The sequence below is a fragment of the Hyalella azteca genome, unplaced genomic scaffold, assembly GCF_000764305.2.
Source record: "Hyalella azteca isolate HAZT.00-mixed unplaced genomic scaffold, Hazt_2.0.2 contig9603, whole genome shotgun sequence".
In the NCBI taxonomy this organism is placed as follows: domain Eukaryota; kingdom Metazoa; phylum Arthropoda; class Malacostraca; order Amphipoda; family Hyalellidae; genus Hyalella; species Hyalella azteca.
Window position 1 is genome coordinate 4,626 of NW_025939671.1, and position 14,219 is coordinate 18,844.

The following is a 14,219-nucleotide window of genomic DNA, read 5'->3' on the forward strand; positions in this document are numbered from 1 at the left end:
CCCATCACCGAACATTTGGCGAACCTCAAGAAAAAGCGAGGGGACATTTTCACGTGGGTTGAACTATGATATTAAAAATAAGTACTCAAACGTAATTTTTACGAAGAACAAACTTTTAATTGAAAAAAAAAATACAAATAACTCATAAGATTTCTTGTCATTCTTTTTAATTACTTTTCAGCGTATTTTCAGCCCTCACACAGCCAACAGTTCACTTTTCTTGTTCAAAACGGAATCCGAGTTCGTGTAAAAACATTTTAAAACTTTTTGTCCACTTTCACTTTGATGTATGCGGTTACTTCCTACATTATTTACAGGCCTTGATCTACGGTTTACTTTACATTTTATATTCAGTAAAAAATGGATTATTTAAAGTTGAGTTATTCAATAACTATTACGTTTAATTGAAGGCTTTTTGCACTTTTCATTTATTATTCTGTACAGGTATAGTGAGAAGCCATGGTTCAGTGTGGGCCGAGAACCGACGGTTCATGTTACGCCACTTGCGTGATCTCGGTATGGGCAAAACAGCGCTCGAGGGCTCCATTCAACAAGAGGCCGAGATGCTGGTGGATCACTTGGATAAAACCTGCGTCGGCAAGCCTGCCGTCATGGATCATTTCATCAACTGTGCTGTGGTCAACGTCATCTGGCAAATGCTCGCGAGTAAAAAGAATTTTGGGAAATTTCGATTATTCGATTGTTTGGACGCTAGAAATTAAATATCAAAATAATATGAAGATTGCATGATCACCCGAGGCTCTTTTTCTAATTTGTATGCTGGGGGAATTTGACTATTTTTCATTTGTGTGATAATTTCATCAAGAGAAGTAAATTATACGTGCAATAGCTGATGAAATAGCAGTTGGAAAGAATATTCCCGAGCAAGAAACCATGACGGTGTAAATTAATATAATTATCTATTTTCAATGATTTTTTTATGTGTTAAGGTAAATCTTACTTTTTCCAACATATGAATGGAGATGTATTAGACTTATTCATTTGACGTTGGTGATTTTTTGTGAGTGTCTGTATCACTGACAAGGACTTTTATTCTAGGCAAGCGATATGACATTGATGACAAGTTGATGCTGCGGTACAGTGGCATGATTGAAGAAGATATTGCCATCATGCAGGGGCGTGTGTTTCTTATCGACGTGTTCCCTTGGCTGGCCACAATTCTGCCCTCTTTTATCCTGAATAAATTTTTCAAAGTTGATGTTCTCTGCAGGAATCGAGACGAGATCCAGTCGATGTTCAAGGTGAGTGTTAATGTCTGTGGCGCATATCTTATCTAATCTCCCTTGGTTGTTCCCATGTACATAGATTGTTATCATAATAAATGACGATTGACTCAAAGAAAAAATTATTTCATGTGTAGATTTTTCTATTAGTATTTATGTCTATTTTAGGTGTGTTCTTATGTGTCTGCAGTGTGACCCTAGAAATCGTCAACTTTTAAGTGACTTATCTAGTATATATGATAATATGCTTGGACATTTCGGCATTGAATTTTAGAGAATAAACGTTGAAAACAAATATTCAAACCTGTATTTTTTCATCTGCCAGCAGATTAGGTTAACCATGAAATCAAACTCGAGTTCAAAAATGGACTACAAGAAAAAATACCAAGGAAGTGAAATCTGATTCTGACTATACTATACTTCCTGAGTCCTCGTTATTATAAACACATTTAGGATCATGTTATGTTACTAGTATAATAGTTAACTGAACAAACATGTAAAAGTTAAAACGATATAAACATATCTCGATAAGAAATTTTACGAGTTCTTCTTTTATGCTGCGTGAATCTATACCGAACGACTGAGCATTCGTTAACGTATCAACCATATACGTATACTTGCTCTTATTCCCTATACGATCGGCTCGTGTGATTTAACTTTTGTTATAGGAAGTTATTGACGATCACATGGCGACCCTTGACCCTAACAACCCTCGTGACGTCATCGACCAGCTACTGCTGGAGCGCGCCCATAGAGGCGCCTCTGACTACCTCACTCCTGAAGATGGTAACGGGTGTAATTTTTATCTAATGAAGACTGTAATAATAATAGTTATTTGCGAAATTAGTAACGATTTCAAGATGATAACTACGTTAATGCTTCGGACGATCATAAATTGAATATATGTTTGTTAACTCAATAGGACGGAGAGTGAATAGAAATTTATGTGCTTATTAGGTACTAGCTTGTCCATCGATAATTGCACTGAGTTTATATGATCTAAGGAATTTGTGCAAAGCCTGAATCTATTGATATCATTTCTGGCAGAATTATACAGGAATTTTATTTGCGAATTTTTTTTGTTGCCAAAGTGAGAGTAGTTTGAAGAAGTATATATAATAATGAAAAAAAATAAATTCTGATGCACACTCAAGTTTCCGTTCAATACAGCGATTTGAAGTCGTTGATGTACCTGTTTTCTGTCTGCACGCAGAACTAGACTTCACGAGCATAATGGGCGACATGTTCGTTGCTGGCTCTGAGACCACCTCATCAACTCTGCGTTGGATGATACTTTACATGGCCATCAATCCTGAGGTGAACATTCCTGATATTAAGTTTGAAGCAGAAGTTAATACCTGTGCCTAGCTGCCATAGCTTGATTAGCTTCTGCGATCTGCTTGGTTGATTTCAGTGGAATTCCTACAATTTTTAGGGTGGTTCCCCTATATAAACTCCATTATTGAAACCTTCACTGGATTGTTTCAAGCTGCTCCTGTTATGTATTTTCTGTAATTAAACGTTGACCCAAAATATATAAAATGTTATCAAGTCCCGTTGGATTAACACATATAATTATATAGAATGGGTTTAACCCGCGTAGTGAAAGCGATAAAGGTTTTATGGCATGTGATAACTAGTTAATCTAGTAATTCTAGTTGATAAGAGCTTATATTAACCTCACTTCTGAGCTCCGTTGTTCGAGGTGGGGCAAAAAAAAGAGCTTTTGTGCTTCTTCTATGTTCCCATTTTTATTACAGCCTTCTTTAGTATGAAATCGTCTGCTCACCATTGTACGTTGAATATCGTTATGATTATTCCTACGTCATATAATATGATAGAACAAAGAAAAGATTTCATGCGTAGCATTTAACATATTAACAAACTATCTTCGAAGCGTGTAGAACAAAATAAACGATATATATGAGTTCTTGGCAATCGTTAGATTTTCCTTTTTATGGATAAAGTTATTCTTTATTTTTCACAGATCCAAGCCAAAGTTCATGAACATTTGGACGCCGTGGTTCCCACTGATCGTCTGCCATCACTCACCGACAGAAATCAGTGAGTGGAGATGAACTGCTGAGATTTACCATCATGAGCATGATCAATAATTAAATTGTTATATTCAGTTAGGTGAGTTAATTGTTATATTCAGTTTAGATGAGTTATTTTTTATATCCAGTTAGGCCCCAAACTATCTTATTTGTAATTCTTAAGGCCCGTTTACACTAGGGGCAACGACATGGGCGGTGAGGCGCTTGCTGCAGCGCCTCACCGAGCACAACCGTTCACACTTATTTTTGTACGCGGTAGCTCCAGACCGCGCGCTTTGAAGATTAGTTGCCAGTTAATAAGACGTCAGTGGAGATGGACATAACTGAATTTGAGCTCTGGGCCATTGTTCTCGGGTGTGCTGCTGTTAAGATTTACACAAACAAGATTTACACAATTACATTTTCAAATAATTATCAGTTGCGAATGCATCACACTTTCAAAATCATACTAGACTGCCAGTGGACTTGTTTGACAGTCTTCTAAAGAAAATAATGCCACTCATCCAGAAGCAGGATGTTGGAATTGATGTGAAATTACATGCAATGGAATTCATTTGCAATAAAATTCATTAACACGATGGAATTGCGAATGCAACGTATGAATTTTCTTGCGAAACTCGTCAATGGTGACTTGTACACAAAAGTTTTTTAAAACTTAAACTATTTTCACCTGAGCTTGTTCTTTTGCATTTCGACTTTTATACTCCTTTGACTGAGCTCTCTACAGCCATCCAAGCTCTCTACAAAGATCAATTAGCCTCTCTACTAGAGCGCGAGTCCAAACAAGTGTGGCGTTAGTTGCTGTAGTGAAGGACCAACGTAAACAGTAACCTCGCTCAACCACGGACAGCCGTCCACTGAGTGCAGCGCTTGTGTTGCATGAGGCAGGGCGCCTGTGAATCGCTAGCTCGTCAATCGCTTCGTTGCCCACAAGAAGCGCACGTAGAGGGGCGGTGAGGCGCTTGACGCCCGTGTGCTGCCCTTAGTGTGAACGGGCCTTTACAACTCTGATATAATAATTCGACGGAGAAAAGGAGAAGGTACAGGTCTAAAATAATTGAATATTTCCACAGACTGCAGTACGTTGACGCCATGTTGCTGGAGGTCATGAGGCTGAGCTCCCTCGCGCCCATCGGTTTGATGCACTCAACCACCGCTGAAGTCACCTTCGAGGGCTTTGACATACCGAAAGTAAACCCAATACAATTGTTTGTTTTCTTTTCTAATTTTCTTCGACACCAGCAGATGGTTTTGTTACACCATTGCCGCAATCTTAGAAGCTTAATGTTCACAGAAAAACGAAGTTCGTTTCCGTTGTAACACTAATTCTTTTCCCAGGGCACTTCGGTTCTCGCGTGTGCCGAAATGTGTCATCGTGATCCGGTTTATTGGAAGCATCCTGACAAGTTCTATCCGGAACACTTCCTCGACGACGAAGGGAAACTTGATGGGAAAAAAGAAGGATTTCTACCTTTCTCTCTCGGTAAATGATACGTAGGAAGCTACTTATGTCAAATTTTCCGAATACTTAATTACCAATGATCAGAACAAATATCCAATTTAATTATTCACGCTCATGTGAAGTAAAAGTTATCCACAATCATGTGCTTCATAGTTTCGTGTTTGTTACTATAGTTACTATATACGTATATACCATAGTTTGTTCTTTGATTTACTATGTTTGTTTCTTGTCTCAGGACGTCGCCAGTGTCTCGGGGAGTCTCTGGCTCGCATGGAGCTCTACCTCTTCTCGACGGCCATCTTGCAGCGCTTCACAATAGAGCCACCAAAAGGCGTCACGCTCTCGACGGAGACTGATCCCTCGCAGATGGTCTTCAACTTTCCAAAGCCCTATGAAGTGCTATTGAAAAAGAGAATTTAAAACAGAATTGATGTCTGGTACTGTCGACATGACCGAATAAGTATAGATTATTGCTTCAATTATTTCTTCATACAATGACTATTTTACGTTCATCGAGAACGTACAATATGAACGTAAATATACCATACGGAAAAAAACAAACGATAAATAGTTGACAAACTTTCGCCACCTATATAAATGAGTAGCGAGTGTGACGGAACACAATTTTTGTGGATTATAATTTTTTTAGAATTGTCTCAGCATTCATTAAAATATCCTGCTGTCATATACCTAACCTGCCGTTAACCTGGCAGTTACCATCCGACTGCGGAAGGGAACCGTTGGGGCCCCAGTGCGTACGCAGGAGAACCCGCGCGAAAGGCGGCTCAGTCTTTCGTACTTGGGCACGATAGACTGAGCCGCAAGGGGTTGTGGATGAGGCTTCAGCAGAATCTACGAAGAACCTGGAGTGCCGAGGCCGAGAATGACGAAAGATCGACCACATTACCATGCAACCCGAAAAAGTTATAGAAAAGGGCAAAAAAAAGTTACAGGAAGCATTTATTAACAAATATTGCCATAATCGGAGTCACAATGAAATAAGATATAATTTAATTAACATGATCACACATACTGCTCCCATTTATGATCGAAAATGATTATATCCCTTAGCAATCCCTCATTAAAGTTTGACGTTTTCAGACTGGCTGAGCGCCTTTCGTCGGCGGGATGACTGAATGAACCTCAAGTCTGAAGTGAACCATAATGAAAATTAATTTCTTTCAATTTTTGAAGGTTAGTCTCGACGTTAAAGAAGTAAGTTCTATACATAAGCATACCATCTAAGTGCAACTAAAAAATTCGATGCAATGAATCAAGAAGAAGAAAACAAAATTCTGCTTTTTAATTGCATTTCGCCGATGAAGGATATGTTAGTACCGACTACATCATTACAGGGTCATTATACATATTTTCTATTCCCACGGTAACAGACACTTCGAATACGCTACCAATTTGAAAGTAATATTAAAGTAATGTTTTTCGCTGACAATTCAACGTCACACACGGGCACAACGATCAACTCTCGGAGCAACGTTTTTCAATGATTTCGACTTACACGAACAGGTAAGCAGAGCTTGTATTTGTGGACGCGCATTTAGCTTAGCTATGTATGTATGTAACTATCAAGAAATAAAGCGATGCATATTACCTACACTAATAGCGCTGATTCAAGTTTAAGAAAAATGCAGAAAATTACCGTCAAGTGACCATATTGTTTACCGTCAAGTGACCAGAATCCAAAGAAAATATTATAACTTCCATATTTTGTTCAGAAATAACTTTTGCACTAAGTCATAATCGCTTATCTATTGTTTCAAAATAATTCATCCCATTTACAAAAAATCTGCACTAGGCTACAAACCAGCCTACAGTTAACAAGTTTTGCTTAACGTACAAACAGATTTTTAATAATGAGTCATGATAATATTGATTAATAAACTTGGGATTTGTGCCAAAACACCAAGTAAAAAAGAACAAATTTCGAAAAAATATCAGCAGAAGACAATTACATATGAAAACAACTATGAAAAGATATGACTTGCAGTGATACAATATAGAAAACAGCGCGATATAAAAGTCAAAATATAATAATGAATTCTCAATAGAACCGCGATCCTGTATCACAGGTGGTGCGATACTACAAAAATTCAAAACAAAATTCCCGACAGTTTTTCTAGATGGAAGATCGCAGACGTACACAAAGAATTACTTCACAAATAGCCAAGACCAGAAGAGGTTTAGCTGTCCGTGAACCGCGGCTCCCGCTTCTCCACGAACGCTGTCATTCCCTCCTGAACGTCGTTCTGCGGCGGCATAACAATAAATCAGAACTTAGCGAAATGTGAGAGAGAATTTTGCCTCAAACGATTAGATAATATTTTCTAATCATGACAAGTGGAGAGGATTATAGCATAAATCTTAGTTGCCTTACCTCGGGTGACTTGGCGAGAGTAGGTAGGCCATCAATTTAGATTTGATTCAATTGTATAAAATGCATTCTAGCATTGGTCTGCCTTTGACCTACTAAAATATGTTCATCATCACGGTTTTTAACAAGGTTTAAAACTGTAATAAAGGCAATGTATTTATTACTGATAAAGTAAAATCACACCTGATCTAGTGTAGAAGTAGCGCAATAAATACTTAAATCAGTTTAACGGTTCTTCCAGTAAAATATCTGCGTAAAAAAATAGAATTCAAATAAATGCCAACATTGAATAATGACCCAAGTCTAAAGCTCTCTCGAATCCCTCTATAAAATGACAATCGCAGATTCTCAACGAGGCACATTTACAATAATGAATATAATTCACTGGTAGGAACAGCAGTCACTGGCAACAATAATATGTTACGATATACTCAAAAGACATGAATCAGACAAAAAATACGGTAGTTACCTAAAACATGAATGCATTTCTTATGTTTTTTAGGCATTTAATATTCTTGGACGCAATCCAATCATTCAATCATTGTAGATGTTAAAAATGTGCCTGATTTTCCTGGTGAAATTTGAGCATAAACATCACATGTCATGTCCTACAACGAAATGTGGCTGTAACTTTCCTAAAGGTCCTCTATTACAAGTAACGAAATCATAGTTTCACATTCAGCCACGTCTTGAATACTCATGGTAGCGAAGGTGGAGTAGAAAAGTTGCTTCTCGACTCTCAGGCCTTCAGTCAACGACAGATCGTACGCTGCAACAAAAAAATCCATGTATTTCAGTACGGCCGTCAAATTTGAAGCAAATATCATATACATTTATATGTGAAATAGCCACGTTCTCTCAAATGAATGAATATTCTGATACTGATAACTGTTCAGTCGTGATGTCTTCAAATGTAACAAAAAATAAATACACTGCGTAAAGACAATGCAGGCAGTTTTGCAGCGTTCACGTTCAGCTTATACGGTTTATAAAAATCTTGTTTACACATTGAATTCATAGTCAAATAAGTCTGAGAAACATTAAATTTTCCGATGTTAGCAATAAATAATCTGCACTACAAAACTATTACCTTTATGCTTCAACAATGACGCCCATAATCGAGTAAATCGAATCCAGACAAAATTGGAACAAAGAAGCTCAGCTGCTTGAGATATAGACATATACACAGCAGCTCAGACCATACATAAACTACATCAGCATATATATAGACCACACAGAAGCACAAAACCCCAAACCCCCATCGTTATGGCAATATACTGTATATTGGCTAAAAATCTCCTATCTGCGGCGCTGGTTGCCAAGCTTCACTGATAAAATGACATCAATAATTTCTCACTAATAAAATTTGGCAACGACTCGCCATTAGTTCAACATCAATATGGAACGTATTCAACATGTTTGTCAATAATTCAAGCATAAAGCAAGGCACGTGTGCGAAACTCACATTTGTTGATGGCTTCTTTGCATAACTGGACAGCTACTTTAGACTTGGAAGCAATTTTCTCTCCCAATTTGACGGCCTCGTTGACGAGCTGGTCAGGAGGGTACACCGCGCTCACTAACCCTGCGGCGATATATTTAATTAACCAAGAGTTGGATATTATGTGATATACCTAGCGTTTGGGATATATTAGAAGAACCAAAATGAGAAAGTGATAGTAATCAATTTATTGACTAACTGAAAAAGTTTTCACTTATGAAACGGCTCATTAAGCGCTTGAAGTGAGTTTCAACTGTACTAAAGCGGTTTGAGCTGCGGTGTGCGACGGACGTAAGGAAGTTAGCTCTAGTGTGACCTCAATAGTGAATTTATACTTTTTCTTTTCCGCGATCTTTGATTCCAGTGCTTACGGTGACTGCTAAACAACAACCATCCTCATGAAACGATCATTAGGTAAGCGAAAGAAGAAAGACCCTCCGACAGGTGCGTGGTCTCTAAGCTCATCAGATGTTGAATCTGAAAATGCATCAGCCCCACCACCACCAAAACAACGAATCAAACGATCGCACTCTGCCCTATCGCCAGTCAGTAATTCAAAACTTTCAGCTTCCACTTCTGAGACTTATAAAGATGGACTTATTTGTGGATTGGTAGATAGTATACTTTCTCTGCCTCCTATGCCAGCAGCACAGCACCAGGCTGGAGAAGTGGGGGATGTTCTCCTGAGATTGAAGGCATATCGGGCAATGTTGCTATTGATTCAGGTAGACAGTTAAAAGGAAAAACATGGACTAACTTTGAAGGATTTCAATCAAACCAACTTAGCCAAGATCTCCTTAGATCTCCCAAACCAAGCTCTCCTTAGAGGAGGTCTCAGATGCGAGTTTGAAATTGTTTCTGGACAAAAAATAGTTGCAAGTCAAAAAAACTATGATTCAAGCCAAACTCAGATTACTGAAAGTCAAGACAATGTGGTAATTCTGGTAGAGCCACTAGCTGATGAAAGCCCCACCTCAAAGTTCTTTGGCAATAACCTTTCACTCAGTAAGTCCTTGGCAACATCTCCTTTTGGCTCAGCAGGTATTAAGCAAATCAGGAAGAACATTGCCAGGAATATCCTCATTGTGATTCTTGACCGCCCTGTAGCATGTATGCCTGAATTTCTGTCCATCAGAAAAATAGGCTCTTGGAACGTGAGGTGCCGCCTTCCTCTAAATCTGACTCGCTCTGTTGGGGTGATTGGACCACTAGGTGAAGATTTTGGTGAGGTGAGCCAGCTATCCTCACTAGGTGAGGAGCTGGCACGGTCTGGCTATCCCGATACCTCAGCTGAGAGGATACTTAAGGGAAAAGATAAAATCAAAACCTCAATGTTTAAGATCAGTTTTCCATTGGGCGTCCTGCCAATCTATGTGCATCTGGGCTATCAGCGCTCCAGGGTTCCCAGCTTTGTGAGCAAGCCATGGCAGTGTTTTCGGTGTCAGGATTTTGGCCATAATGCTAAGGATTGCAAAGGTCCACCTCGATGCGTAGGATGTAGCGGCCCCCACATTATGAAAGATTGCCCTACCTCTGGTCACTCAGCTCCTAAGTGCTGTAACTGTGGAGGTCCCCACACAGCAAGCTACGGAGGGTGCCCACGCATGGAAGTTTGAATCCCATGTTGAGAAAACATGGACAGAAAAAAGAATTTCTTACAGGAATGCAGTTAAAGTGGTCTCAGCCAGAAAGATCAGCTGTGACCTACCGAGAACAAACTTTCCAGCCTCCTCAGTATTCCAGGATAGCACAGCAGCCCACCCATGGGTACAGTTCTCAAAACCATAATGGATTTGCAAAAAGCCAGAACATCATGACAAAATCAGTTGCCACCCAAACCTGTGGCAGCAATGAATCCTCTTCTGTTATGGGCAGTGTATCTGTTATTAAACTGGTTGAGCTCCTCTCAAGAGTTTTGTGCCTCTGTGGTAACACGGCAAACATCAATGTAGCCATCTAACAAGCACTCACCAAGGCAATTGCAGTCGTCAGAGCATTGGACATCAATCTGCCTGCTTCTATTAGAACTTTACAATGTCACTGATCAAGCACATGCATGAATAATATAATTGGAATTTTTCCCCCTGCCTGAAAAAATAAAGAGAAATGTTTTGTTTTGAATTAGAACATATACAATGAGTGAACAAATGAATAACAGATTTGGTTTGCGATGAAAAATACTGAAATAACCACCCGGCTACAACAGTATGCCTTTAATTATCCTTCAATAATATATGATTTTTCTTGATACCGGTACGGAAATTTGGTGAATGAGAAATCTAAAACTTTATTTTAGAAGAAATCTTCTGCAAAGTCATATGGCAACACTGAACACCGTTTGTTTACATTTCGTATGTATAATAGCCGCAGTTTACGATTACTGTACGTTCCGTATCCAACGAGCGGAAGAGTCGGAAGTAACCCAGACATGTCTTACATTTTATTATTGTTAGTTTGACTCGCATAGTTGATATAAACTTTGATCTTTCATCTTTGATGACCAACAAAATATAACTTTTTAATAGGGAGACTTCGTGTTTATTAAACTACAAGTAATAATCTGTATTTAATTAAAGCCATGTTGGAATGTTTTTTTTTTTTGAAGCCTGCTTCTAGATCATTAATGTTTTTATATACATCCTCGTATTGTTAGGGACGCTCGCTGCTTCCATCAGATCTTAAAATGTAAAGTAAAAGTTTAAAAGATACAGATTTGTATGAATAATGCCATTCAATATCGTTAGCTACATTAAATTAGGGGTGAAACATGGGAATGGCAATGATTAATTTATCTGAAGCAACCTTTACAAAATTAGCGTCAAACAAGCAAACGGATGTCATGTCAACCAGAACTCTAACACCACAGCAGAGAGTATTTTATGCAGCTAATGAATTTCGCAAACTTTGCTGGAAGTGAGATTATTAAGTTTAGAAAAAAGGTGGGATAATTTAATGAAGGGTGGTAGCAGAACTGCAATCTTGAAGTTGATACTCTATGGCGATTCGTGTATTGATAACCTACGTAACAATTTTCATATGATAGTTATAATTTTTGCACATTCATTCATTCATTGAAAATGGCTGGCAAAGCTTTGGGCTAAAAATCCATATCTTGGCAATGCTGCTTGCACCCTCTGCATCCTGGAGAGGTCTCAGCCAGAAATATCAGCTGTGACCCACCAGGAACTAACTTTCCAGCCTCCTCAATATTCCTGGGTAGCACAGCAGCCCACCAATGAGTACAGTTCTCAAAACCATAATATGTTTGCAAAAAGCCAAAACACCATGGCAAAATCAGTTTCCGCCCAAACCTGTAGCAGCAATGAATCCTCTTCTGATATGGGCAGTGTATCTGTTACCTAACTGCTTGAGTTACTCTTAAGTGTTTTGTGCCTTTGTGGCAACACGGCAAACATCAATATCATTGAGACAGCTACTAAAATTGCAGAATAGATATTCAAAGCTCCTGAGCAGCCCACCATCTCTACTGACAATGCACAGCTTCCAGTCCAACCATCACCAAAGCCACATGCTGCTTCATTGCATGAAAGTGAACCCATTGAGACAGAACTGGTAATGATGGAAACTGAAATAGAACCATCACCAATCATTGGTGGCCTGTACCTGCTGAACAAAGCTAAACATTCAAGCAAAACACAACCTCCTCCTACTCTGGGTGGAAAGATAACTAAGCAACCAACTTCACATCTTGGTAGTAGTCCCAGCTTTAAGATTGCATCCCTGGCCTCATCTCTGGATGCCAACACTCAGAATATGCAGCCATCCCCTATCATTGGGGGTCAAGGTGTGCATGGCAAGCACAAAGCTGTGAAGAAACCAGAGCCAACACCTTCTTGTAAAGGTAAAACTGATTTTGATTCCAACAAAGATGGTGATGGAACATGTAAAGGCTCAGCAGTGCAGGATGAAAGTCCCAAATGCCTCCCCAAAAGGAAGTAAAAATTGAACAATGGAATTGCCATAGCTTACGGGACCAACTTAGCAACTTCAAACTGCACTTATACTCAACCAAACCTCATGTTGCTTGTTTGAGTGAAACCTGGCTGACACAGAATACAGAACCTCACTTTATAAACTACTCTGCAGTTTTTCGACACTGCAGTAAGGTAAGTTTTTAAACTACCATAGGTACTCTTATTAAAGGTACACTATATGCTAATAACATTGCCAATGCTACAGCATTTCAAGTCACCAGCCTTCAATAGAAACAATCTATTAGGTAAATAAAATTGTACCACATTTTTCTAGTGCAATCAAAGCAGCTTTGTAGTCATCATGTGGTTATCAAACACTACAAATTGTAGGTCTGACTAGTATTTTATGGTTTCTGGTGAGTGGTGACAAGTAGTAAGGTAAGTGCAGTATAGTCAAATGGGGTAAGACAGGATCGCAGCCTTCATGGGGTAAGAAAGGACCAGCCCATGGCGTGCATTCTAATTGCACTGAATTCAATTTGACAAAAGAATATGTTAGTACAATCATTGCCTGTCATTTCTGTGTTTGTGGCAACCCTCTTCTGCTAAAAACTTGTTAGCTTTTTTAATTAGAGAAATTTAGTGCACTATTTTAAATTGCATCAGAGGGATATAGAAAATAGGGATGTCTATTCCCATTAGTGAGCTGCAAACCTATGTGCAAGATTGGCTGGGGGAAATATCATTGTATGAAACATGAAAAATAATTATGATCACAACTCTGTGACAGGGCATGAGCTATGTTTGAAGAAGTGCACCACAAATGCAGTTAGCAAGAAAACACATGACATCTGACACTTTTTATTACTGACACTTTATTACTGACATCTGACACTTTTTATTACTGACACTTTTTTACTGACACTTTTTTACTGACATCTGATACTTTATTTTTATTAGTACCAATTTGATAAATTTTTAAGATAATGACACTAATGGAATATACATGAAGCATCTAACAGTGCTCTACAATGAACCAAAGCCAACCCACTATTACTATGCTTAACAAAGTTTTCTCGTGAAAAAAACCCAATGTGACTGATATTAGAGTTGACTTCCCACAACATAAAACAGTAACAAGTGATTGTTTTATCAAATAATGTGTTTCTAGATGTACAATATTGAATATCAGGTTTGTACTTTTATTGAAAACCTTGCAACATAAGAATTACCTGTTGGTCCTTTCTTACCCCAGCCTGGTCCCATCTTACCCCAATGGGGTAAGATGGGACTGGCTCACTTTTTTAAATCTGTACAGAAAACTATGTTAGATGCAAAACGTCTGAGTTGTAGCTTAAAAGCCCATTGCATAACTACACCTTGTGATAGGTTTAGGGTTTTTAGTTATTCATGGTATAGATGCTACAGGCTTGTTAGTGATTTTGGTCCTGTCTTACCCCATCTGACTATAATTGCTAATTGGCAACTTCTGTGTCATTGATGTTAAGCCTGAAAACATCTGCTCTCCAAGTGGGGACTGGATTACTGGTGCCAAGTTGTTGGATATTTGGGCTGTGATTCATTATTTCCAGGCCAGGAATTCTTTTTCCAGGCTGTGGAAAGTAATTTTT

At 38.6% G+C, this 14,219-nt stretch overlaps 2 protein-coding genes across 2 annotated transcripts; one reads left to right on the forward strand and one right to left on the reverse strand.

Moving 5' to 3' along the window:
• The first annotated feature begins 370 nt into the window (after positions 1 to 370).
• LOC108682089 (cytochrome P450 2L1) lies at positions 371 to 5,215 on the forward strand. Its single transcript, XM_018171200.2, has 8 exons — positions 371 to 666; positions 1,060 to 1,262; positions 1,913 to 2,030; positions 2,458 to 2,561; positions 3,232 to 3,308; positions 4,375 to 4,492; positions 4,640 to 4,784; positions 4,999 to 5,215. Exons 1-8 carry the CDS (start codon positions 492 to 494, stop codon positions 5,181 to 5,183), a joined length of 1,125 nt encoding a protein of 374 aa, XP_018026689.1. The 5' UTR covers positions 371 to 491; the 3' UTR covers positions 5,184 to 5,215.
• Positions 5,216 to 5,423: 208 nt separating this feature from the next.
• LOC108682088 (probable enoyl-CoA hydratase, mitochondrial) lies at positions 5,424 to 9,737 on the reverse strand. The gene is made up of 4 exons (XM_047882078.1): positions 9,627 to 9,737; positions 8,618 to 8,786; positions 7,854 to 7,921; positions 5,424 to 7,027 (listed from the first exon to the last, which is right to left on the reverse strand). The coding sequence occupies exons 1-4, from the start codon at positions 9,735 to 9,737 to the stop codon at positions 6,962 to 6,964; spliced, it is 414 nt and encodes a 137-aa protein (XP_047738034.1). The 3' UTR covers positions 5,424 to 6,961.
• Between the last annotated feature and the right edge of the window lie 4,482 nt (positions 9,738 to 14,219).

Excerpts from the sequence above, each read along its gene's own strand:
- LOC108682088 (XM_047882078.1), bottom strand. The coding sequence starts at position 9,737 with ATGAGGATATTCCTGGCAATGTTCTTCCTGATTTGCTTAATACCTGCT. Across the intron at positions 8,787-9,626 it reads TATTGCCAAAGAACTTTGAG|GTATATCACATAATATCCAA; the intron begins GTGGGGCTTTCA and ends CCCAAACGCTAG. Across the intron at positions 7,028-7,853 it reads TCTACTCCACCTTCGCTACC|AACGACGTTCAGGAGGGAAT; the intron begins ATGAGTATTCAA and ends ATGCCGCCGCAG.
- LOC108682089 (XM_018171200.2), top strand. The coding sequence starts at position 492 with ATGTTACGCCACTTGCGTGATCTCGGTATGGGCAAAACAGCGCTCGAG. Across the intron at positions 667-1,059 it reads CATCTGGCAAATGCTCGCGA|GCAAGCGATATGACATTGAT; the intron begins GTAAAAAGAATT and ends CTTTTATTCTAG. Across the intron at positions 4,785-4,998 it reads ATTTCTACCTTTCTCTCTCG|GACGTCGCCAGTGTCTCGGG; the intron begins GTAAATGATACG and ends TTCTTGTCTCAG.